Genomic DNA, 25,287 nt, shown 5'->3' on the forward strand with positions numbered 1-25,287 from the left:
AGCCAGAACAGCTTACTGAGGAGGAACAGGAAGTGAGAAATTCAGACAAAGAAAACAAACATTTAGAAGGGAAATCGAAGGAAAAGGTTAGTGAACCAACAATGCACTATCTTAAAGAGGAAGTAAAGCCTCTAAAATATAAATAAAAAAAAGCAACCCTGCAAGACAAAGGCATAATAAGCTAGTATGCATAGCATACTAGCTCATTATGAGGTACTTACCTGAGATTGAAGCCCCCGCAGCGGCCCTCGTTCGCCTCCTCCATTGCCGCCATTACTCCCGGAGTGACTTCCGGGTATCGTGGCTCCGGCACTGTGATTGGCCGGAGCCACAATGACGTCACTCCCGTGCATGCTCAGTAGACATCGGTGCAGTCTTTTCTGCAAATATCTCCTAAACCGTGGAGGTTTAGGAGATATTTCCTGTACCTGGAGGTAAGACTTAGGCCCCTTTTACATTGAGGCGTTTTTCATGCGGTACAGCGCTAAAAATAGCCCTGCTATATCGCATGAAAAAACCTGCCCTGTAGTGTTCAATGTGAAAGCCTGAAGGCTTTCACACTGAAGCGGTGCGCTAGCAGGAGCGCTCCAAAAGTCCTGCTAGCCGCATCTTTACCGCAGTATAGGAGCGGTGTGTTCACCGCGCCTTCCCATTGAAATCAATGGGAAAGCGTGGTAATACCGCCCGCAACGCTAGCGGGGGTACCGTCACCGCGGCTGCACGCCTCAATGTGAAAGCAGCCTAAATCTAGGCTTACCTGTAGGTAAAAGTGGTCTGTAAGGGTTTACAACCACTAAAGGAACCTATTTAGAAAATAAAAACGAACCTTTGCAACCCCTTTAACTAAGGCCCCTTTCACATTGAGGCGTTTTTCATGCGGTACATCGCTAAAAATAGCGCTGCTATACCGCATGAAAAAACCTGCCCTGTAGTGTTCAATGTGAAAGCCCGAAGGCTTTCACATTGAAGCGGTGCGCTAGCAGGAGCGCTCCAAAAGTCCTGCTAGCCGCATCTTTACCGCGGTATAAGAGCGGTGTGTTCACCGCTCCTTTCCATTGAAATCAATGGGAAAGCACGGTAATACCGTGGTATTAACCCTTTTTCGGCCGCAAGCGGGGGTTAAAACCTCACCGCTAGCGCCCCGAATATCGCAGTAAATACGACGGTATAGCCGCGCTACAAATAGCGCGGCTATACCGTCACCGCGCTACACGCCTCAATGTGAAAGCAGCCTAATAATCTTTTTTGTACAATTCTCCTCTAAGGGGGCGTGGCAGGGGTGTGTCCTACGCCTGCATACTTTTGCTGATAGGTGTCCCTCGTTTCCATCTCAAAAAGTTGGGCGGTTTGGCTTTCTCTATGCAGCGGCTGCGTCTCAATGGACATGAATGGGACTTCCTGCACTGGAATACATGGAACACTTGTATCGCTGTGTGCGCAAACACAGCCCTCACGTACGCCGCAGTATTCCTGAGGGAACGAGGCCTGAACACAATTTATGAGCTGTTTTTCCATACATTGAAATGCACATGTTAGGCCTGGTGGTCAGTTATAATAACCCCCAAACAGGATCTATTCTCTGGAAGCACTGAGATCCGGAGAAACAATGATGGTTGTTGCAATTGTTTATATCATATAATAAATACTAGTGTCCTGCTAGGGACACGACAGTCACTTCTCCCGCACTTTTTCTTCTTTCACTTTGTTCTTTTATTGTGAACTATGTGAGGCATTTGTGAGGGAAAATGTCATGTCAGGACCACTGACACTGCACGTCCCCTCAGCTTCACCTCAGGCACCCTCTCCCTCCTCCCACTGCCGCCTTCTCTACATGGCTCCGCCCCTCCTACCTCTCACCCCGCCCGCTGTGTCTGCTAGCACGCCATGGCCCCGCCCCATGTCCCTCCCGTGCCTGGCTGAGTGGATGATGGGCGGATCAAGCCGGAAGCAGCATGGCGGCCACACTGCCCCGGACACAGGTAACCCGGACAACGGGGGAGCGGAGAATGGGGGCGGGGGGACTCGGGGTGTCTGAGAGGAATGTGTCACCCCGGGTGGGGGAGAGGAGCGCCGGACAGTACCGGGGGACACAGCGGGAGAGAGAGGGACACTGATTGTATACAGAGAGAGAGACCCCGTCACCTTATACACAGAGACACACACACACTGATTGTATACAGAGAGAGACCCTCCTCACCTTATACACAGAGACACACACACTGAGTGTATACAGAGAGAGAGAGAGAGACCCCTTCACCTTATACACAGAGAGACACACACTGATTGTATACAGAGAGAGACTCCTCACTATACAGAGAGAGACCCTCCTCACCTTATACACAGAGACACACACACACTGATTGTATACAGAGAGAGACCCCCACAGCTTATACACAGAGAGACCCACACTGATTGTATACAGAGAGAGAGAGACCCCTCACTATACAGAGAGACACACACTGATTGTATACAGAGAGAGACCCCCACACCTTATACACAGAGAGACACGCACACTGAGTGTATACAGAGAGAGAGAGAGACCCCCACACCTTATACACAGAGAGACACACACACACTGATTGTATACAGAGAGAGACCCCCTCACCTTATACACAGAGAGACACACACACTGAGTGTATACAGAGAGAGAGACCCCCACACCTTATACACACAGAGACACACACACTGATTGTATACAGAGAGAGACGCACACTGATTGTATATAGAGACTTCACTTTATACATGGGTAGAGAGAGACCCCTCATTATACAGAGAGACCCCTCATTATACAGAGAGAGAGACCTCTCATACAGAGAGAGACCCCTCACTATATGGAGAGAGAGAGAGACACCCCTCACTATACAGAGCCAGAGACCCCTCCCCACCTCACTATACAGAGAGAGACCCCTCACTATATGGAGAGAGAGAGAGACACCCCTCACTATACAGAGCCAGAGACCCCTCCCCACCTCACTATACAGAGAGAGACCCCTCACTATATGGAGAGAGAGACACCCCTCACTATACAGAGCCAGAGACCCCTCCCCACCTCACTATACAGAGAGAGACCCCTCACTTCTCACTATACACACAGAGAGAGAGGGAGGCTTCCTTACTATACACAGAGATGGAGACTTCCTCACTATACAGAGAGAGAGCGACCCCTCACTATAGAGACACCTCACTATACAGAGAGAGACCCCTCACCTTATCGCTATACAGAGAGAGAGAGAGAGACAGACATTTCTCACTATACCGAGAGACCACCTCACTATACAGAGAGAGACCCTGATCTTATACACAGAGACCCCTCACTATACAGAGAGAGACCCTGATCTTATACACAGAGACCCCTCACTATACAGAGAGAGACCCTGATCTTATACACAGAGACCCCTCACTATACAGAGAGACAGGGGAGTGTCGGGGGGCCTACTAATTTCTGTATAAGACCCCCTGATGAGACTCTGAGAATCCTACCAACCTCTATATAAGACCTCCGTTGCATTGTGAATGGAGAAAACAATTGTTATGTACAAAGAGTAGAGAAGAGAATCCCCCCCTCTCTTAAAATCAAATTGTTGTTGCTCTGCAGCCTGAAATGAAGACAAGCACAGTTTTTGTTTTATCCAGCTGTATTTACTCAGTACAACTTCTATCATCCAAGTGAAAGATAGAACCCCAACAGGTCAGAAAAAAAATCAGAATCACGAGTTGGAAAAAGGACCACCCTCCTCCTCGTCCTCCTCCCTTGTAAACTCAATCAGGTGTAGCTAATCAACTTCTCAATGGCACATAAAGCCATTTGACTTTCAGCTGTGGTGATTAGCTCAGCATGAAAAGAGCTTTCCTGGAGCATTTCAGTCTCTGGTTGTGCAACTGAAGCAAACCATAACCTATGGGTGGCAAGACGCTGTGACTGGGAGCTCCGGGATAACGTTGTGGACAGGTACAAGTCAGAAGATGGATACAAACAATGTCAAAGGCTTTATCAATGCCCAGAAGTACAGTGAAGTCTATTATTAGGAAGTGGAAGGTATTTGGTACAACACAGACCCTCCCTGGATCAGGACGTCTCTCCAAACTGCATGAAAGAGCCAGGAGGAAACTGGTCAGAGAGACTACCCAGAGGCCTACAGCAACTCTGAAGCAAATGTGTGAATTTATGAAATTTTTGTGTTTTTGTGACAACAATATCACAAATTCTCCACAAATGTGGCTTGTATGGGAGGGGTGCAAAATAAAAGCCACTCCTCAAAAAAGGCCACATGTAGTGACAACTGAGCTTTACTGAAAAACACCTTGAAGATTCTGAGGACACGTGGAAAAAGGTGTTGTGGTCGGATGAGACTCAAATATAATGATTTGGCCTCAACACAAAATGTGTCTGGTGGAAATCCAATACAGCTCACCATCCAAATAACACCATTCCTACAGTAAAGCATGGAGGGGGTAATATCCCGTTATGGGGGGGGGGGTGTCCCTCTGCAGCAGGGACTGGAGAACTTGTCAGGATAGAAGGAAAAATGGATGGGGAAAATACTATCAAATTCTTGAGGAAAATCTGCTGCCCTCTGCCACAAAGTTGTCAATGTGAAGAAGGTGACAACGTGACAATGACCCAAAACACAGCAAGAATGACCACACAGTGTCTGATGGAGAAAAAGGCGATGGTTGACTCGTGTGGCTTGCATGGCCTAGTCAGAGTTCAGACTTAACCACTTCCTTACTGGGCACTTAAACCCCTTCCTGACCAGAGGACTTTTTGCGATTCGGGACTGCGTCGCTTTAACTGACAATTGCGCGGTCGTGCGACGTGGCTCCCAAACAAAATTAACGTCCTTTTTTCCCCACAAATAGAGCTTTCTTTTGGTGGTATTTGATCACCTCTGCGGTTTTTATTTTTTGCGCTATAAACAAAAATAAAGCGACAATTTTGAAAAAAAACCAACATTTTTTTACTTGTTGCTATAATAAATAGCTCAATTTTTTTTTTGACGTTTTTTTTTTTTTTTCTTTATCCTCAGTCTAGGCCGATACGTATTCTACATATTTTTAGTAAAAAAAAAAAATCGCAATAAGCGACTGGTTTGCGCAAAAGTTATAGCGCCTACAAAATAAGGGACAGAATTATTATTATTTTTTTTTTTTTTTACTAGTAATAGCGGCGATCTGCGATTTTTATTGGGACTGCGACGTTATGGCGGACACATCGGACACTTTTGACACATTTTTGGCGCCATTCACATTTATACTGCAATCAGTGCTATAAATATGCACTAATTACTGTATAAATGTGACTGGCAGGGAAGGGGTTAACACTAGGGGGTGAGGAAGGGGTTAAATATGTACCCTAATTAGTGTTCTAACTGGGGGAAGGGGGGTGACTGGGGGGGTTGACCGATCTGTGTCTCTATGTACAAGAGACACAGATCCGTCTCCTCTCTCCCCCGACAGCACCGCTGTCTGCGAGAGCCGGGAATGAGAGATGATCTCGTATGTAAACATATGAGATCATCTCTCATTGGCCGCACAGATCGCCTAGGAAACGGCCGCTCCGATTGGCCGTTCACGGCGGTCTGTGACTGGCTGTGTCCAAGGGACACGGCCAGCACAGCAGTTCCCCGCTGCGCGCTCGGGGAACGTGCAAAGGGGCGGCCGTAAAAAGACGGCCTGTTAGAGATTGGGAGCCGCGCTGAGGCCGTACAAAGTCGTACGGCCGTCAGCAAGTGGTTAAAGGGGTGGTTCCCCCGAATTTCTTTTTAAAAAAAAAAAAAAAAAACTTTCTCCCACTTGCATAGTGTACAAAAATGTACTCACCCGTCCCATTAACCTAAGCGCCGTCATTCATGAATCATAAAAAAGTGAATTTTATAAAATGGAGCGATGGACGTTTCCATCTTAGCTCCTGGCAGTCTGAAGCCCTGGCAGTCTGACGTCCGTGTCTTCCGGGTTGCGGCGAATGCTGTACTACCAGCATTCACCGCTCTATCCCGCGCATGCGCAGTGTTGACGGCGGGCGCGCCGTCAACACTGCACAGTTACTAGGACAACGGCGCAGCGTGCTGAAAAGGACTCGCCCCCTTCAAACTAAACAGAACATACTGCAGAGATTTCTCTGCAAGAAATCGTGACGCTAGGTGACGCTGCTTTCCCAGGAAGCATAGCGGCTATCCTGGAAGAAAATAGACACGCCCACCGCCACTGAGACAGACCCGGAAGTGCAGGCTTCTCAGAGCCGAAAGTAAGGTAATGAAACCTTTAAAAAAATTGTCGATGGCGAACTGTTTTTAGAAGAAATGTGCCCATGTGTTTAAGGTTAGGTTGCTAGATAGGTGGAACCACCCCTTTAAACCTCATTGAAAATCTGTGGAATGACTTGAAGACAGCAGCCCACAAACAGTCACCATCAAATTTAACTGAACGTGAGCAATTCTACAAAAGAAGAGCGGGCGTGCAAATATTGCAAAGTCTAGATGTGTAGAGACATCTCAACAGACTAAAATTAAGGTGGTTCAACAACAACTGACACAAGGGGGTGATCCTTTTTCCAACTCAGTGATTCTGTTTTTTTTTTATCTTTTTTTTCTGACCTGACAAATACAGGCCATACATGGGTTCGAATTCCGAACAAATTTTCTTTTGAAAATTTAGAAATGTCGATGCGTTTTGTGCCACCATTGATTTTAAAATTCGACCAATAAAGCCTTCAATTGATGTTGCTACAGAAAATAATTTTCCTGGCCGGCAATTTATCTTTTCTTTCCGGGAATTTTCTTTTCTTGTGCATTTCGATTATATTTCTCACAAGGTTCTCCTATTGATTAGAAAATCATTAGTCTTTCCAAAAAATTCCAACGTTCCCGATCACTCAAATTAGATGGCTGCACAAAATTTGGCCATTGCTGCGGCCCACCAATACCGCAAATTTCAAACAAAAATTATTTAGGAATTTGACACATGAACGGCCTTCAGAATAACAAAAGGTAGGAATCTGCAACAGAGTTTGTTAAAATCCCTGCAATGTACAGAGATTATACAGACGGGAATATTATATTTCTCAAGAAAATTGGAATTCCTCTTTAAAGGGGTTGTAATACCACCCCCCGAGCCCTCGAAAGTCCCGCGCTCGCCCCCGTCGTCGATTCTGAGCCTGGCCGTTGATTGGCTACACTGGATGGATTGAAAGCAGCGCAGTCATAGGCTCGCGCTGCTGCCAATCACATCCAATGACGCGGGGAGCAGGGGCGAGTGATACAGTAAGCGGCAATAGCCGCCGGCTGTATCACGGGAGCACACCCGCAGGAACTCAACACCATGCAAGCTCGCTCGCATGAAGGTGTTGAGTTCTTGCGGCGGCCAAGACAGTAACTTTACAACCCCTTTAACATTGTTTCCACCAAGAAATCGCACCCTGTGTGTGTGCGCATCTATCTATCTCTGCTGGAGTCTGACTCAGGGTGAGAGTCTAGTTTAGCGTTTTACTAAAGGAGGATTAGTATGAGAAATGGCCTCACGTGTAGTAGAGAGAGGGCGGATTGTGGTGTTTATAGGATTATTATGAATTCTGACTTATTATACAATGATTATTAGTACGTGATATTCCCTGAGTGCTGATGATTAATGGTCAGCAATGCCAGTGTTACCGAGCCAGGTCAGTGGTCCACATATATATATATATATATATATATATATATATGATTTATGATAGTGTCGATTTTCAAGGCTTCAGGTTGCAATGTGTCATTATTATACATTATTTATATAGTGTAGTAATACTGTGCTAATACTATACAGGCTATGAATGGAGTGATGATGTAGATGGGTCTTCCATTAAGTGTATAGAGCAGTTTATGAGCTGTAGCATTAGTTTGGATGCATTTATTCAGGAGCTCGGGATCAATTTAATGCTAATATTTTCGAATTGTTATATAGTTTAGACCCCTTTCACACTGGAGCATATCGCAGGCGCTATAGCGTTAAAAATAGTGCCTGCAATACGCCCTTAAAACTCTGTCCCTATTCACTCCAGTGTGAAAGCCAGAGGGGCTTTCACACTGGAGCGGTGTGCTAGCGGGACAGTAAAAAAAGTCCTGCTAGCCGCATCTTTGGAGCGGTGTGTTTACCACTCCTCCACCACTGCTGCCCATTGAAATGTGGGAGACAGATATAGTGAATGCAGGCTCCTGGGTTAGTAACACTTTAACTGTTTTACTACTCAAGAGCCTTCAGTCCTAATGCAAGCGGTAAGCTGGGTCTTGGGAGGAGTTCTGTAAGTATAAAAACGTCTTGATGGGTAGATGTCAGTCTGGAGGAGTAGGCATTCCTAGGCAGACTGAATCTGAATGCAGGCCACATGAGAGGATGAGTCTCCATAACTGAAATCCAAAGAATGAAAGTGGGGGCGCTGGAGAGGAAAGAGCTAGAGGATGCTGGATGTCCTCCAGCCAGGGGATGAGGTGGGCTCCGTCTGACCTGCTACAGTGGGGGACAGCCATTCATCAATCGTGATCATCTGACAAGTAGATCGCAACCCGGCATGCTGTCGGCACCCGACTGCCCTAGCCACCTGTGCAATCTATAATATGTAAAGCTGAGCTGAACTAAAGTCCAGCGTTTAAAGATGCTCAGCAATGCACACAGGACACTGGCAGAGCTGCAGCGGGGTGCACTGATTGCACACAGGACACTGGCAGAGCTGCAGCGGGGTGCACTGATTGCACACAGGACACTGGCAGAGCTGCAGCGGGGTGCACTGATTGCACACAGGACACTGGCAGAGCTGCAGCGGGGTGCACTGATTGCACACAGGACACTGGCAGAGCTGCAGCGGGGTGCACTGATTGCACACAGGACACTTGCAGAGCTGCTGCGGGGTGCACTGATTGCACACAGGACACTTGCAGAGCTGCTGCGGGGTGCACTGATTGCACACAGGACACTTGCAGAGCTGCTGCGGGGTGCACTGATTGCACACAGGACACTTGCAGAGCTGCAGCGGGGTGCACTGATTGCACACAGGACACTGGCAGAGCTGCAGCGGGGTGCACTGATTGCACACAGGACACTGGCAGAGCTGCAGCGGGGTGCACTGATTGCACACAGGACACTGGCAGAGCTGCAGCGGGGTGCACTGATTGCACACAGGACACTTGCAGAGCTGCTGCGGGGTGCACTGATTGCACACAGGACACTTGCAGAGCTGCTGCGGGGTGCACTGATTGCACACAGGACACTTGCAGAGCTGCTGCGGGGTGCACTGATTGCACACAGGACACTGGCAGAGCTGCAGCGGGGTGCACTGATTGCACACAGGACACTGGCAGAGCTGCAGCGGGGTGCACTGATCAGTGGAGACGGGATACAGCTGATTTTGAGTGTCATGGCAAAGGCTGTATTTAGTGATGTACATGGGAGTTTTTTTTTTTTTTTTTTCATTTTTAATGAATTTGCAGAGATTTCAAACAAACTTCTTTCATATTGTCATTATGGGGTATTGTTTGTAGAGTTTTGATCAAATTAATTGAATCCATTTGGGAATAAAGCTTTATATAAAATGTGGGAAAAGTGAAGCGCTGTGAATACTTTCCAGATGCGCTGTACGGCGAGTGAATTTCAGTTGGTTACTGATGAACGGGTTGATGATTTACTCATTGGGTATCCCCTCTCCATTCCACATAAGCTGATTGTTCCATTGACTTGTGAAGGAGTCTGTCGGAATATTTTTGGCCGAACAGCACAGGCATCCAATCAGATGAAGACGATGTTCAGGTATTCTGACAGCCACCACTGCTGTCAGAATACTGTAGTCCAGCAGGGGGATTCATCCAATGGGCAGAACACTTAACTTTTTTTGGACAGGTTCTCTTTATGGAAACCTATCGTGTTTGCTCAGCATTTACCCAAGAGTGGTTGGCCAGAAGGCCTTGTTTATGTGGACAGTATAAAATGAAATGCTTGGAACAGCTGTAAACCTATTTGTTTCTATGGAGGAAGAACACAATGTCATGTTACTACTAACCTTGTGGGAGGTTTCAGCGTGAACTTGTCTGAACTTCCTCTTGGCCAATCTGGAGATGTAATCCTGCTGTTGCAATTTATTCCCAGGACCACCTTCCCTTTGCTTGAAACAGCTGGGAACCTCCCCAAAAAACAAACTTGTACTGACACAGCTAGTAGTAGGGGTGCAATGGATCGTCCATTGATCCGAACTGATCAACGTCCGCAGATTGGCACACCACGTGATCCGCGGATTGAGCCCATAGGCAAGGCCGCAGCTTTGGCCTAGCTCCGGAGCGGCGGGCATCTTGGTACACCCAGCAGCGGCCTAGGCGAGCTTCCCAGAGCAGCGCTTACTGGGGAGATGTGGACATTACAGTGTGGGGGGAGATGTGGACATTACAGTGTGTGGGGGGGGGATATGTGGACATTACAGTGTGTGGGGGGGGGATATGTGGACATTACAGTGTGTGGGGGGGGGGGGGAAGATGTGGACATTACAGTGTGTGGGGGGGGGATATGTGGACATTACAGTGTGTGGGGGGGGGGGAAGATGTGGACATTACAGTGTGTGGGGGGGGGAGATGTGGACATTACAGTGTGTGGGGGGGGGGATATGTGGACATTACAGTGTGTGGGGGGGGGGGGAAGATGTGGACATTACAGTGTGTGGGGGGGGGAGATGTGGACATTACAGTGTGGGGGGGGGGGGATATGTGGACATTACAGTGTGTGGGGGGGGATATGTGGACATTACAGTGTGTGGGGGGGGGGGGGAGATGTGGACATTACAGTGTGGGGGGGGGGGGATGTGGACATTACAGTGTGGGGGGGGGATGTGGACATTACAGTGTGGGGGGGGGATGTGGACATTACAATGGGGGGGGGAGATGTGGACATTACAGTGTGGGGGGGGGGGAGATGTGGACATTACAGTGTGGGGGGGGGGGGGAGATGTGGACATTACAATGGGGGGGGGAGATGTGGACATTACAGTGTGGGGGCGGGGGGGCAGATGTGGACATTACAGTGGGGACTATATATGGTGGCGATCTGAAAAATGATCCGATCCGTGGCTCTGATCCGAGGAATGATCGAAACTGTGAGTTATTTGATCCGTTGCACCCCTGGCTCGTAGTAGGTAGTCACATTCAACTGAACGTGTTCTGTAATAATAATGTTACATAGCAGTAATTGATAAGCGGATCTTTTGCCTCTTTCATCTTGTTTTCCTAACGCCGCGATTCCTAGAGATCGGTGTGATGTCAGGTTCAGTTTTGCTGATGTTTATTATTTTTGTCTCCTTGGTTGCACACTTTTCATCCATTAAAGTGGTACATATATCCAGTGAAGTGACTGGCCTAAAGTGATACATAGAGATGAAATCCTCCTACATAAGTTGTACCTGTTTATCTGCTGGGATCTCTCCTCTACAAGCCTTCTAATGCATACATTTTACACAGCTTTTCTGAGCTTTTAAAGGCAGGGGTCGGGGGGCCGATGTACCTACTGTACAGCTCAGAGAGGAGAGCTGAGTATAATCTGAGACCTGAGTGGAGGGAATGGACACATCCCCCTCCACACAATCTCCTAGAGCAGGGGTCTCCATACTTGTCAAGCAAAGGGCCAGTTTACAGTCTTTCAGACTTCAGGGGGGCCGGATCGGGTAGAAAATGCCCCAGGGCGGAGCACCAGTGAGAATAAACATGGCCCCAGTGTTGGTGGGCAGTAGGAGGAGGAGGAATAGGGCTCCATCATTGCTATTAGTCTGAGAGATAGTGCCCCATTGTTGGTGCCATTGGGAGGAATAATGTCTCATATAATTGGAAGCAATACTGCCCCAAGGGCCGGATGAAGGCTAGCAAAGGGCCACATCCGGCCCTCGGGCCGCAGTATAGGGACCCCTGTCCTAGAGCATGGGTGCTCAATCTGTGACCCTCCAGCTAATGCAGAATTACAAGTCCCATCATGCCTCTGGCTTTGGGAGTCATACTTGTAGTCCCACAACAGCTGGAGGGCCACAGGTTGAGCACCCCTGTTTTAGGGAAACATGCACAACTGATGCTTGCAATTTCGGGCAGTGTGCTTGAGCTACCCCCCCCCCTCCCCTGTCCCCCCTCCCCTGTCCCCCCTGATTGCTTGGAGTTGGCACCACCTATCAGAAATGACTCTTGTGGCAAGGCAACAAATGACATTCACACTATAGGAGGATATGCTTTGTTAACTTTCCAAGGCAGAGGTTTACAACCACGTTAAACCCAGCGGGAATTGTGATAAAGGATCCTAATCTTATCCGATCATCTCTGCCTCTCATCTGCTCCTGAACAAGTTCCACCTATAAAACAAACACCAGTCTGACCTGTTTATGCTGTCCGCGTTTTGTTTACAATATTTCTCGAGATTTCCGCAGTAAATGCCAGTTTATCTGTTGCACAAGCTGCCCACTGGAGCTTCTGCTTTCCCTTCATTGGTGCAGGAAATGTTTTGGTTGGTAGACGCCAAGGAGAATTTGCAATGCTTACTGATGACAGTGTTGCTTAAAGTGTAACTAAATGCAAACCTTTTTATTTTTTCCTGGTTTTGGATGGAGTGAAGAGGGATTATAACTAGAGGTCGACCGATAAGGGCTTTTCTCTGGCCGATGCCGATATTTGGAAATCGGGGCGGCCGATGGCCGATATGTGTTGCCGATATTTTAGGCCGATTTTTTTTTTTTTTCCCCTCATCTCAAAAAACCTAGGGCGGAGAGGTGGGGAGGAGATAATTGTTTAGGGTGGAGAGGTGGGGTGCAGCCTGTCAGTGCCACATCAGTGCCCACCAGTGCAGCCCATCGGTGCCACCTCATTAGTGCCCACCAGTGCAGCCTATCAGTGTCCATCAGTGCCACCTCATTGGTGTCTATCAGTGCCACCTCATCAATGCACCAGTGCATCCCATCATTGCCCACCAGCACATATCACCAGTGTGTCACCTCAGTGCCAACCAGTCATCACCTCATCAGTGCCAACCAGTGCCCACCAGTACAGCCCAATTTCATTCACTCATCAATGCCCACCAGCCTAGCACAAGACTTTATTCGTCCCTGGCGTGCCTCTGCCTACAATCCCCAGAATGCAGAGCGGGCCGGTAGCAGCCAATCGGCGGCCGCCGCTGCCGACATCATCCACTGTAAAAAAAAAAAGTCCCCCGACTGCTTGCGCGCCCTGCCTCTGCCTACAAACCCCAGAATGCAACGCGGGCTGGCATTTACCGGCCCGCGCTGCATTCTGGGGCTTGTAGGCAGAGGCAGGGCGCACAGCAGTCAGGGGACGTTTTTTTTCCAGAGTGGAGGATGTCTGCAGCGGCGGACGCCGATTGGCGGTTACAGGCCCGCTGCCGACTTCCTAAAACTAAAAAAAAAAAAAAAAAAATGGGCAGATAGCGAGCGGGCCCCTCCTCCTCTAGGTATAAACAGAGGGGAGGGCCGCCGCGCTGGGAGTACCAAGATGGCCGCGGCTCCGGAGCTAGGCCGAAGTCGCGGCCTTTCCTGATGCTGTGACCCCGGTCACAGCATCAGGAAAGGCTGCGGCTTCGGCCTAGCTCCGGAGCTGAGGCACCGCCAACGGCCATGTTAAATATCGGCCTAATTTGGATGAAAATCGGCCAATGCAGATTTCTCCAAAACGGCCAAATATCGGCCGACCTCTAATTATAACCCCTGTCAGTTTTTATTACTGTCTGTTGCTCTGTTATGGAGAGTCGCCCTCTATCGGTCTTGTTTACCATTTGGCATTGGGACAATATTAGATGGGAAATCTTCCAATGAAGACACTAGTTCTGGTGACACTCTGGGATTTCTCCACACTTCCTGTTTTGGCTGTGGGGCAGGAAGTGAAGGTAAATCTCTCTTATGGGACACAGATGGGTAAAATACTGACTGACAGGTGATTATAACCCTCCCTTTATCCAATATGAAAAAAGTTCTGCCTTTTTTACACTGTAACTTTGACTACTGAGAGGTTGAAGTGATTGTAAAGTTGGGTTTCCTTTTTTTTTTTATAAATCGCAAACCTTTTATACTTGCTGGCCCTGCTCTGCTCTGTGGGGGCACTCATGCTTACTCGCTCCCGAGCCATGCTCTGTGTGTCCATAAGACACACAGAGCGGTGCTTGGCTCCACCCCCACTCACTGGCTCTGATTGACAGCGGTGGGAGCCAATGGCCCTTTCTGCTTTATCTGAGCTAATGAGGGAGCAGAGAGAGCCTTGGCTCTTGTGCACATCGCTGGATCAAGATCGTGCTCATGTACCGTATGTATGCTCACATTTTTTCTTGCGTACTGGTGTGTACGTTTTTCCAAGTAAAGTGGTATATGTAGTTCTTGTGTGTTTTTTATCAGCATAAAACCTTTACCAATTATAAAGATAAATACCGTTATGACAGAAATTATTATTGCTGGTCAGTACAGATGAGCTCAGGCATGTTTGGGATCCTATTCTGAACCCACCTGAGTGAGCCTGCAGGAAGCTGTAGGGCCGGCCAAACATGGATCGAAATTCAGATGGTTCAGCAGGGACAGGTCTAGATTTAATTCCTGTTGGGCAGCACGATTTGTACCCAAGTAAATCTGTTTTTTAAATGTAAAAATGAAAGTTACACCCAAGCACAAAAACAAAAACGTTGAGGCACGCCCACACATACGCACATACAAATGTAAACGCACACGGAAAAGGTTGATTGTGATACATGTTGCATATGATCGTGCACCCTCATTATTAGGCTGCTTGGCATGCGCTTATACTGAGCATCCAAGTGCTTCCGTGTGTAAGGGTAACCTTAAGGGAAAAAAGTTTAACATTTTAAGATTTAAATAGGGTTTTTGTTAAAATATTATTGTGGTGTGTGTGTGTTTTTTTTTTTTTTTTGTTATCGGGACAAATAGATTGGCATGAGGGACAAGTAGATTTAGACCCCAACTTTAGTTTTTAAAAACCTTTCCACACCTTTTGTATATGTGTGGCTGTGGGCAGGGAATGCCCGGTACAGGTTACCGTTCACTCAGGTGGGTTCCAAACATTCCTATTGGCCACGTGACCAGAATTATTCATCTGGTCTTTCCCCAAAAAAAAATTATAATTTTATCTTGTGCTGCAGAAACTATAACGGCTAGATTCTTGGGCCACAGCTCATGTTGTGTGGTGCTGCAGCTTATCTTCTGTCGCAGGATATATATTACAAAGCGGTCATTGGGCATTTACAATTTTTAGAACAACATAGTCTAAGCAGGAAACGCCAAGTTGAGTGTCTGAATAGGAAATACATTCTTACCATCCAGGAAAAGATGATGTGTGAAATCCCACTGGACTCCTAATAATCAACAATTTAGGGCTACAAAGGGCCCTGTTGGTTCTGAATAGTCTCAATTACGTTTTTTAATAAAATGCTTTTTTTCTCAGATGGGATGGTTTTCAGATATTAGAAAGGCCAGGATTGGCCATCTAATCATTGAGGCGCCTAGAACCGATTCCTGTTTCTATTGTTAAAAAAAAAAAAAAACTGATTCCTGTGGCCCAAGTTTGTACGTGAAGGTCATGGACCAGTGGTTCTCAACCTGGGGGACGGGACCCCCTCAGGGGTCGAATGGCGATTTGCAGGTCACCGAATCCTGGGCTGTTCCTGAAGCCCACACCACTCTGCTAGCCTTTTTGCGACCGAGCCAGAAACACAGTGAGTAACACTGATTATATTTGCCATTAAAAGTCCCCACTATAGTTCTTAGATCAGCAGATGACCTTTGATCAAGAACACCTAAGTTGGCTGATCAGAAATCCCCCCAGCATTGCCACTGATCCCAACTCCCCGCCAGCACTGTCACTGATACCACCCCTGCCTGCACTGCCACGGATCCCACCCCCCGCCAGCCCTGCCACGGATCCCACCCCCCGCCAGCCCTGCCACGGATCCCACCCCTCGCCAGCCCTGCCACGGATCCCACCCCTCGCCAGCCCTGCCACGGATCCCACCCCTCGCCAGCCCTGCCACGGATCCCACCCCTCGCCAGCCCTGCCACGGATCCCAGCCACGGATCCCACCCCTCGCCAGCCCTGCCACGGATCCCACCCCTCGCCAGCCCTGCCACGGATCCCACCCCTCGCCAGCCCTGCCACGGATCCCACCCCTCGCCAGCCCTGCCACGGATCCCACCCCTCGCCAGCCCTGCCACGGATCCCAGCCCTGCCACGTATCTCACCCCTCGCCAGCCCTGCCACGTATCTCACCCCTCGCCAGCCCTGCCACGGATCCCACCCCTTTGCCAGCACTGCCACTGATCCCACCCCCAACCAGCACTGCCGCTCTTCTCATTTCCTCCACCAAGGAGTAAGAGAAGGAATACAAATAGAGAATACATGGAAAGGAGAGAGAAAGAGGGGGAGGCACAAAGAAAAAAGGAGAGAAAGAATAGGACGGGGAAAAAAAAATTAATTGGATATAGCCCTGGTTCACACTGGGTACGATTTGGTAAGATTTGAGATGCGATTTGACATGTCAAATTGCATCTCAAATCGGCGGCAATTGTCGGCAATGGCACTGTCCTAATCGGTGCGACGCCGCATCTGCGGCGCTGCACCGATTTCAAAAAGTAGTTCCTGTACTTCTTTTTGCGATTTCGGGCCGCGATTTACATTGAACCCTGCACAGATGTCTCTTAAATCGCGGCAAAATCGTGGCCGCGAAATCGCGGTAAAATCGCGTTTTTACCGCGATTTTGAATTCGCAGCAGTGTGAACCTAGCCATAGAGAGATAAAAGGGAAACAAAGAGAGTGGTACAGCCTAAAATGTACCATAAGGAGTTTTAATACTATACGAGTGGAAGGGACCCAGGGAGCGCTAAATGTCCATGGATTAGGGCCACAAATTACTTGTCTTGCTTTGGGTGCTGACAACCCGCGCTACGAGAATAATTTTGCTGTTAGGGGTCCCCACAGCTTTGCAAAATGTATCAAGGGGTCACGGCACTAGGAAGGTTGAGAACCACTGTCATGGACTTTAGTTGTCCAAATGGTTCACCCAGATTTCATGTACTGCAAGTGTGTCTGAAGCCATTCTCAATAGAATTTTAAATTTCTATTCTCCCCAAGCACACCCTGTTTAAGACCAGACTTCTCTGTAATTAGCCAAGACCGACACTCACTCTTCCCAATCAAAACAAAGCGACAGAGCCAATTATAGTCTACTCAGCAGTCCATGATCCTTCACTATCTCCTCACTATTTCCAAGTCCTTGCTTTATTAAAGCGTGGGTTCACCCTAAAAAAAAATTATTTTTTTCTACCATGCCATCCAGCATACTAGCGCGAGCTACAGTATGCCTTTATTTTATTTTTTTGCGCCGTACTCACAGTTTAATCCCTTAGTTAAGTTTCAGAGTAGGCGTTCCTATGCAGAGGGGAACATGATTGACGGCCAGCTATGGCGCGTCACGCTTCCCGAAAATAGCCGAAATAGGACTTGGCTCTTCACGGCGCCTGCACAGTCAGCTCCTAGTCTGTGCGCAGACGCCGTATAGCGCCGTGTCATACTCCGGCTATTTTCGCGCAAGTGTCTTGAGAGAGGAGCGCGCAGGACTTCAGCAGACCAGCGCAGGCTCTGAAACGCGTTGTGTAGTTTCTTGACCCGTGTCAGCCACCGTCCCTCTGACGTCACCATCCATCAGACGAGCGGCTTGTCTAAACAGCGCTCACACACAGCTATAAGACTCGGCTCTCCCGGCTTCAGAATCGAGTTTTCTTCACAGACTGCAGGCACAGCCCGGCTCCACTTGAAATACCTTCACTTCTACTCCTGTTCCTGCTATTTTAAATGTAAGTGTTGGTTACCTGCACCTGTTATTATAATTAAACCAGATGACTTAGAGGCGCTTTTTCCTGTCTTTCTTTTATCATGTATGCTCGAGTTGACTACACTCTTGGAGAGCAGCCCATGGTTATCTGATGAAATTTGCCCAGTGAATACATCTTTTTTGCATGGACTTTTTGTATTCATATTTATGGACTCTAATACTTAATTTCTGAAAAGCTGCTGTCACTACATCCTTGTTTTTACCTCTAATGCTGATTGTCTTCAATGAACTTCCTGAGCGCTGTAATCCTGTGTTAGCTCAGATTTTACAAACTTGTAATGTTATAGATCTGCCTTACAAAGGGTTTTACTTGTTCTTTCATGTTTTAATTTTTATTTTTTTGCAGATGTTTTTTTAAGTGTCCTTGGTTTAGCCTGTGATATACAAAAATCAGTGTTTTATTATTATACACGATTCATATAGCGCCAACAGTTTAGGCAGCACTTTACAATATAAATGTATTATGCCCCGTACACACAATCACTTTATGTGATGAAAAAAAATGACGTTTTTAAAAACATCACTTTAATTGACCGTGTGTGGGGGAAAACGTCGTTTTATGTCTTCTAAAAAACGACCAAAAAAAATTGAAGCATGCTTAAATTTTATGTGTCGTTTTTCAAAACGTCAACTTTTACTTCACAGAAATTGACCGTGTGTAGCAAAAAACGTTGTTTAAAACGACGTTTTTTCACCCGCGCATGCTCAGAAGCTACTTATGAAGCAAGCTTCAATGGAAAACGTGGTGGAACGTAACCTTGCTTTGCTAGAACATTGTGAGAAAAACGATGGTGTGTAGGCAACTTCATCTTTGAAAATTGAAGTTTCAAAAACGTAATTTTTTACTTCACAGAAAATGTCGTTTTTTTTCATCACATAAAGTGATGGTGTGTATGCGGCATTACATTTTATTAGATGTTTTCCCCCCTTCAGTTTCTCGTTGAGCTGTTGGATAATTTTATATTGGTAAAGTAGGGTTATGTATTTGTCCACAGGCTGCCCAGCGAAACGAGCTCTCTGGTGTGTCTAGGGTTACATGTGAGCGGAGTGGCTATTGCCGATTCAGCGAATGATGTTTCCAAAGATAACCGGCATTCCAAAGAGGGGAAGGACTAGAATTTCCAGCTATTATGTAGTATGCTGTGCTGTCAGCCCCCTTTACCACGATGACCCACACGTTCCATGCCCTTTCTTCCTTTTATACTGTACATATTTTTATATGGTGTATTTATTCAGGACCTGGTTAACAAGATGGTGTTGGGGATCTTTGACTTTTTTTTTTAATATACGATGCTCAGTGGGGTTTAGCTATTTTTGTTCCATTGTCTTTGATGGGTAACACCACTTGCATTTTTTTTGCTTTATTCTGAAGTGTACCTGTCCATTAGGCACAGAAGTCAAGGTAATTTTTTGGGGGGCTGAGAGCTGTTTCAACTAGGGAAGATTTGCTGTGTTATCAGCAACGTGCAGAAATGTTAATTGTTCTAAGCAGATTCCTAAACAATGTACCTGTTGTCTTGAATTCCTCCTGATATGTGAATGTGCCTAGGCCAGAGGTATTGAATTAAAATTCAAAGAGGGCCGGTCATTAAAAAAAAATTCCGGCCGACGTCCGAATCTCTAGTTTGTGAAAGATTGCAGTCACTGTATGTTTATCAAAGAAATTCAATTTTTTCCATAGCATTTCAACAGTGTTTTTATTGTCAAGTTCCATCAGGTGTCTCCAGCAGAGTACCCCTTTCCATCTTATTTTCCCAGCAGAGTTCCCCTTAACATTATAATGTGCCCATCAGTGTGCCCCGCTTACCAGCATAACGGCATATAAGTAAACGGCATACCTTGCGGGCAGGCACCATGTGCAAGCTTAGAAAGGTAGCAAGCTGTAGGGGGTGGGATCTGCGCTGAGAACCTTGGTGAAGAGGGCAGGACACACACATGTGTCATTGGTTGCTGGGATGCCCGTGGTCATTGTTTAAAAGAAAGCCATAAGAAGTCCCGTTTGCGAGAAGCCATGTGGGGGACATGGCAAACATGTGGAAGAAGGTGTTCTGGTCAGATGAGACCAAAATTTTAACTTTTTGGCCTCAAAGCAAAATGCTATGTGGGGCGGAAAATTATCACTGCAAATCACTCTAAACACACCATCCCCACCGTGAAACATGGTGGTGGCAGCATCATGTTGTGGGGATGCTTTTCTTCAGCAGGGACAGGGAAGCTGGTCAGGGTTGATGGGAAGATGGATGGAGCCAAATGCAGAGCAGTCTTATGCCGCGTACACACCATCACTTTATGTGATGAAAAAAAAAAAACATTTTCTGTGAAGTAAAAAACTAAGTTTTTGAAACTTCAATTTTCAAAAACAACGTTGCCTACACGCCATCGTTTTTTCACAATGCTCTAGCAAAGCGAGGTTACGTTCTCCACTTTTTTCTATTGAAGCTCGCTTCATAACTAGCTTCTGGACATGCGCGGGTTTAAAAACGTCATTTTAAACGTCTTTTTTGCTACACACAGTGATTTTTTTTGTGAAACAAAAACGACGTTTTGAAAAACGACAGTTTTTTTTTCTCGTTTTTCACAAGACATAAAACAACGTTTTCCCCCACACACGGTCATTTAAATTGACGTTTTTAAAAACGTCGTTTTTTTTCATCACATAAAGTGAACGCGGCATTAGAAGAAAACCTGTTAGCGTCTGCAAAAGACTTGAGACTGAGGTGGAGGTTCACCTTCCAGCAGGACAATGACCCTAAACATACAGCCAGAGCTACAATGGAATGGTTCAGATCAAAGCATATTCATGTGCTAGAATGGCCCAGTCAAAGTCCTGACCCAAATCCTATTGAGAATCTGTGGAAATATTTGAAAATTGCTATTCAGACTCTCTCCATCCAATCTAACAGAGCTTGAGCTGTTTTGCAGAGAATGGGCAAAAATGTCACTCTCTAGATGTGCAAAGCTGGTAGAGACATCCCCAAAAAGACTTGCAGCTGTAATTGCAGTGAAAGGAGATTCTACAAAGTATTGACTCAGGGGGGCTGAATACAAATGCCCCCCACACTTTTCAGATATTTATTTGTAAAAAATTTATCATTTTCTTTCCATGTCCCAATTATGTGCCACTTTGTGTTGGTCTATCACATAAAATCCCAATAAAATACATTTGTTTTTGGTTGTAACATGACAAAATGTTGAAAATTTCAAGGGGGTATGAATACTTTTTCAAGGCACTGTACATTACTGCTGCATTGCCTTGTGAAGCTGAACACAGACTGGCCTGCTTACCTCCGGGACCAGACCATTATTCTAGATCCCATAACAAGCCTTCCGTCATCTCTCTAACCTTGTAAAGTCTAGAAATTTCCTGTTTTTCCTGAACCGATCAATAAGCACCATAACATTCATGTCTGTACAGGAGACAGTTTGACTTTCTGAACACTCGCAGCCCTATTTGTGGCACTTTCTTTTCATAACCCCTCACCCTTATCTATTGGTTGCAGTTGTCGTCCTTCTACGCCCATCCCGTACTTTTCATAGATGGAGTCCATTGAGTTTCTAGGTAGCAAATGCTTTCCTTACACTAAATATTATCAAACTCATTTAGTAAGTGCAATGTTTTGTAAACCAAGAAACCAGTCAGATTTCAGGTTACTTTTATAATGTAGTAGTAGAACAGAATTCTTATTGGTTGCTGTGGGATGTTTCACTGTTGACGTAATAAATGCACTTTGTACTACTTTGGATAAGAATAAGGACAAATCTGTACAGCAGATTACATTCTTGAGTTGCCCTGTTTATCTGTAGCTGTCTTTTTGATACCTGGTGTAATATTTCTTCCTCCATTTACACATGGTTCTTACTACTTGCAGTATCTTATGCCGCGTACACATGTGATGGAAAAAAACGTCATTTTTAAAAACGTCATTTAAAATGACCGTGTGTGGGGAAAACGTTGTTTTATGTCTTCTGAAAAACGACAAAAAAAAAATTCGAACATGCTTCAATTTTTTGTCGTTTTTCAAAACGTCGTTTTTTGTGTCATAAAAAAATGACCGTGTGTGGGCTAAAACAACGTTTTTAAACCCGCGCATGCTCAGAAGCAAGTTATGACGCAAGCTTGAATGGAACAGAGTGCCACCGTACGTGCTGAACGTAACCGCACTTTGCTAGAGCATTTTGAAAAAACGATGGTGTGTAGGCAACGTTGTTTTTTAAAATGAAGTTTAAAAAACGTAGTTTTTTTACAAGACAAAAAACGACCGTGTGTACGCGGCATTAGTGTTACTAAACCTAGGAGCCTGCATTCAATATATCTAGTCTCCCACAGTACACAGAACATGGGGATGCGATTATTTTAGTAACTATAAACTGCTTAAAGTGGAGGTTCACCCAAAAAAAAAAAATTTTAACATTACATTCAGCCGAGTTGTCCTAATGACAATTATCCCCGTACATACCGTATTTTCACCGCCGCTTCCGGGTATGTCTTCTGCGGGACTGGGCGTTCCTAATTGATTGACAGGCTTCCGACCGTCGCCGAATAGAGCCGAGCCAAACTTCCTTCGGGAAGTCGTGACGCGCTGTGTACGCCGTCGTTTAGCATGTCAATCAATTGGCATGTCAATAGGAACGCCCACTCCCGCGGGATTCCCTACCCGGAAGCCACGGTGAATTCTTTTTTTTTTTTTTTCAATTAACAGTTTTTATTGGACACGAGGTAACCCCCGTGCCAGAAAAGATACGGTACAAGGATGCCATCAGAGCATCAACAGAAAAGAAAACAGTGCATAGCATATAACAGTACAGTACAAGGCAGGTATCAGGGGGAGCTCAATAAAGCCACGGTGAATTCTAAAGCTAAACCTATCTATGGCAAAAAAAAAAAAAAAAGGTCAGTGTCATTTTATATGCAGAACTGGGCTGGATGTAGTGTTAGAAATGTTTTATAGGGTGAACCTCCACTTTAAAGTATGCATCGCATACTAGCCCATTATGAGAAACTTACCTTAGAACGAAGCCTTCCAGCACCACAATGTCGCTGTCGAGAGGCCTGATCTCTTCTGGTCTTCCTTCCAGGTTCGCAGCCACGGCTGCATGAGTGGCCGGAGGCACCATGATGTCACTCCAATGCATGCGTGCAGGAGCCGCCGTTTATGGCACGGGCTCTGAAGGTCTGGCACTGTAAGCCGGACCCTCAGAACGCTTGCGCCGGTGAGGTCATCGGCTTCATGCACTCTGAATATCTCCTAAACTATGCAAGTTTAGGAGATACTCACAGTACCTACAGTACAGGTAAGCCTCATTCTAGGTTTACCTTTTAGGTACATGTGGTGTAACAGAATTTACTACCACTTTAAAGTTATTGTAAACAATCACCTTGTAAAACAACCTATTCCGTTTAAAATTGAAATAAAAGGCAAAACATTTTTGTGTAGATATATAAAAAAATGATAAATACCACTTTTTTCTCTCTCTTTTTTTCCCTGTTACTTGTACATGTGTGTTCTGTGGATCCCTGGACTAACGTGTGTGTGTGTGTAGGCCTCACAGCTCTCCGCTTCTTGTACTCTAAATACATGAAATGCCAATGCAAATGACCGCACATTCCATCCTTGTAATGGTGAGGACTTGGTGCTTAGGAACTGTATTTGTTGCACAATAAGTGTAGATGTAACACGTGGATGTGTATAGGGGGATCAAATTTTTAGTTACAGAAAATGTGTAATGTAGAGAAAGTGGTCAAAAGTCTAAGAAAATACTGTTTTCATACGTCGCACATTATCTTCTGTATTTGTATAGACCCAATGTATATTATGCCCAGGTTACACAAAATCATTTAGAAGAGTAGCTGTGCCCCATAAAAGCTCACAGTCTGGCAGAAATGATACATTTTTATAACTTATCAGAATGGAGGATCTGAGGTAGAACACAGGGCTGCACTGTGACACATTGCATGCAATCTCTCCTTTACTTCACCTTCAATCTGAAATAGTTAACCTCTACACTTGAGGAAAACGTGACAGGAAAGTCGGATCCTTTTCCTCCACTGTAGCAAAAACTCTCGCCAGGACTTTTGATTGGATATTGAATGAGAAGTTTAACACTGATGGGGACACCCCTCTGCTCTCTGCTCCTGACATGTTCACTGTAAGCACTTTAACAAACTGCGATTGGCTCAGATTATTAAGGGAGAGAGAATTATAAATATAGTAGTATTATTGAAAACAAGTGAAGGTGTTTGGTGTGTCCTCTATTAGATATGGCGCCTCATCCCAATAATGGTAACAAAGTAAAGGGAGTGGAGGGGATTATCACGGTGCCTTGCAAAAAATTGTATATTGAGGACAATGTTTTTAAAAGAAGACAATATTTTATTACAGTCAATTAATTAACAGACAATATTCATGAGGGGTGTACATTGATGGATAAATATAACACAATTTCCCAACATTGATTTGGCGAAACATGTTGGGAAATTGTGTTATATTTATCCATCAATGTACACCCCTCAATTAAATACCCCCAATATATACCCCTAAATATTGTCTGTTAATTAATTGACTGTAATAAAATATGGTCTTCTTTTAAAAACATTGTCCTCAATATACAATTTTTTGCAAGACACCGTGATAACCCCCATCACTCCCTTTACTTTGTTAATAGTAGTAGTATTAATAACAATATTTTTTGGGGGCGGCGGGGGGTTTCTTTTGTTGGGATGAATGATTTAAGAAATTGAATTACTTAAAGTGGATGTGAACCCGATTCATGAAATTTTAGCTGGGCACCTATATCTGCAGTATTTTGTTATCTATTTTCAATGAGCCAAGTCCTGTAGCTCTGAACAGTTCCCCTGTTATCAGCCTGAGAACTTCTGACATATTTTTTTACTTTTTAGACAAAAGCAGCCTGAATCTTTTGTCAAAAGAGGTTGCTAAAATAAAGTAGCAGAGAGCAGCTCCAATTACAGAACAGCTCTGAGAGTCTCTGCCTATGAGGAGAAGGGGTGTGTGCCTTTCCTCCAATCAGCAATATTAGCTCTCTTGGCTGTATGCCCAGACATTGCACTCTGTTAACCAGAAAGAGAAAGTCTCCTAACACAATCTGAACTTTCTAAACAGTATATAAATGTGAACACAGCAGATATACATATAAAACCTATGTAGGGAGATTTGTTTCATCTCTGTGTATCATCTGAGGCTGTTCACTTCACTGGGTGTATGGAGGGTTTACATCCACTTTAAGATTGTAAGCAGTAAACTAGGTTGGGATTTCAATTGTTGATTGAATTATGTCTTGTATATTAAGGAATTGAGAAACACTCAACATGTAAGATTGTGTGGAAGAGTGTGCTTATTTTGCCACAAAACTTAAAAAAATATATATATTATTACATTAAAACGGGACAA

At 45.6% G+C, this 25,287-nt stretch overlaps 1 protein-coding gene across 2 annotated transcripts in view; it reads left to right on the forward strand.

Annotated features, from left to right (window-relative positions):
- Positions 1-1,880: 1,880 nt before the first annotated feature.
- The window catches only part of EPS15 (epidermal growth factor receptor pathway substrate 15), a 158,655-nt gene continuing 135,248 nt past the window's right edge, over positions 1,881-25,287 (forward strand). Inside the window, exon 1 of one of the 2 annotated variants that reach the window (XM_040360496.1) lies at positions 1,881-1,979. In XM_040360496.1, coding sequence (XP_040216430.1) covers positions 1,953-1,979 — 27 coding nt within the window. In that variant the 5' untranslated portion in view covers positions 1,881-1,952. The remainder of the gene's footprint in view (positions 1,980-25,287) is intronic. The other variant, XM_040360498.1, reaches the window with a different exon arrangement.

Source organism: Rana temporaria, chromosome 7 (assembly GCF_905171775.1).
Source record: "Rana temporaria chromosome 7, aRanTem1.1, whole genome shotgun sequence".
Lineage (NCBI taxonomy): Eukaryota > Metazoa > Chordata > Amphibia > Anura > Ranidae > Rana > Rana temporaria.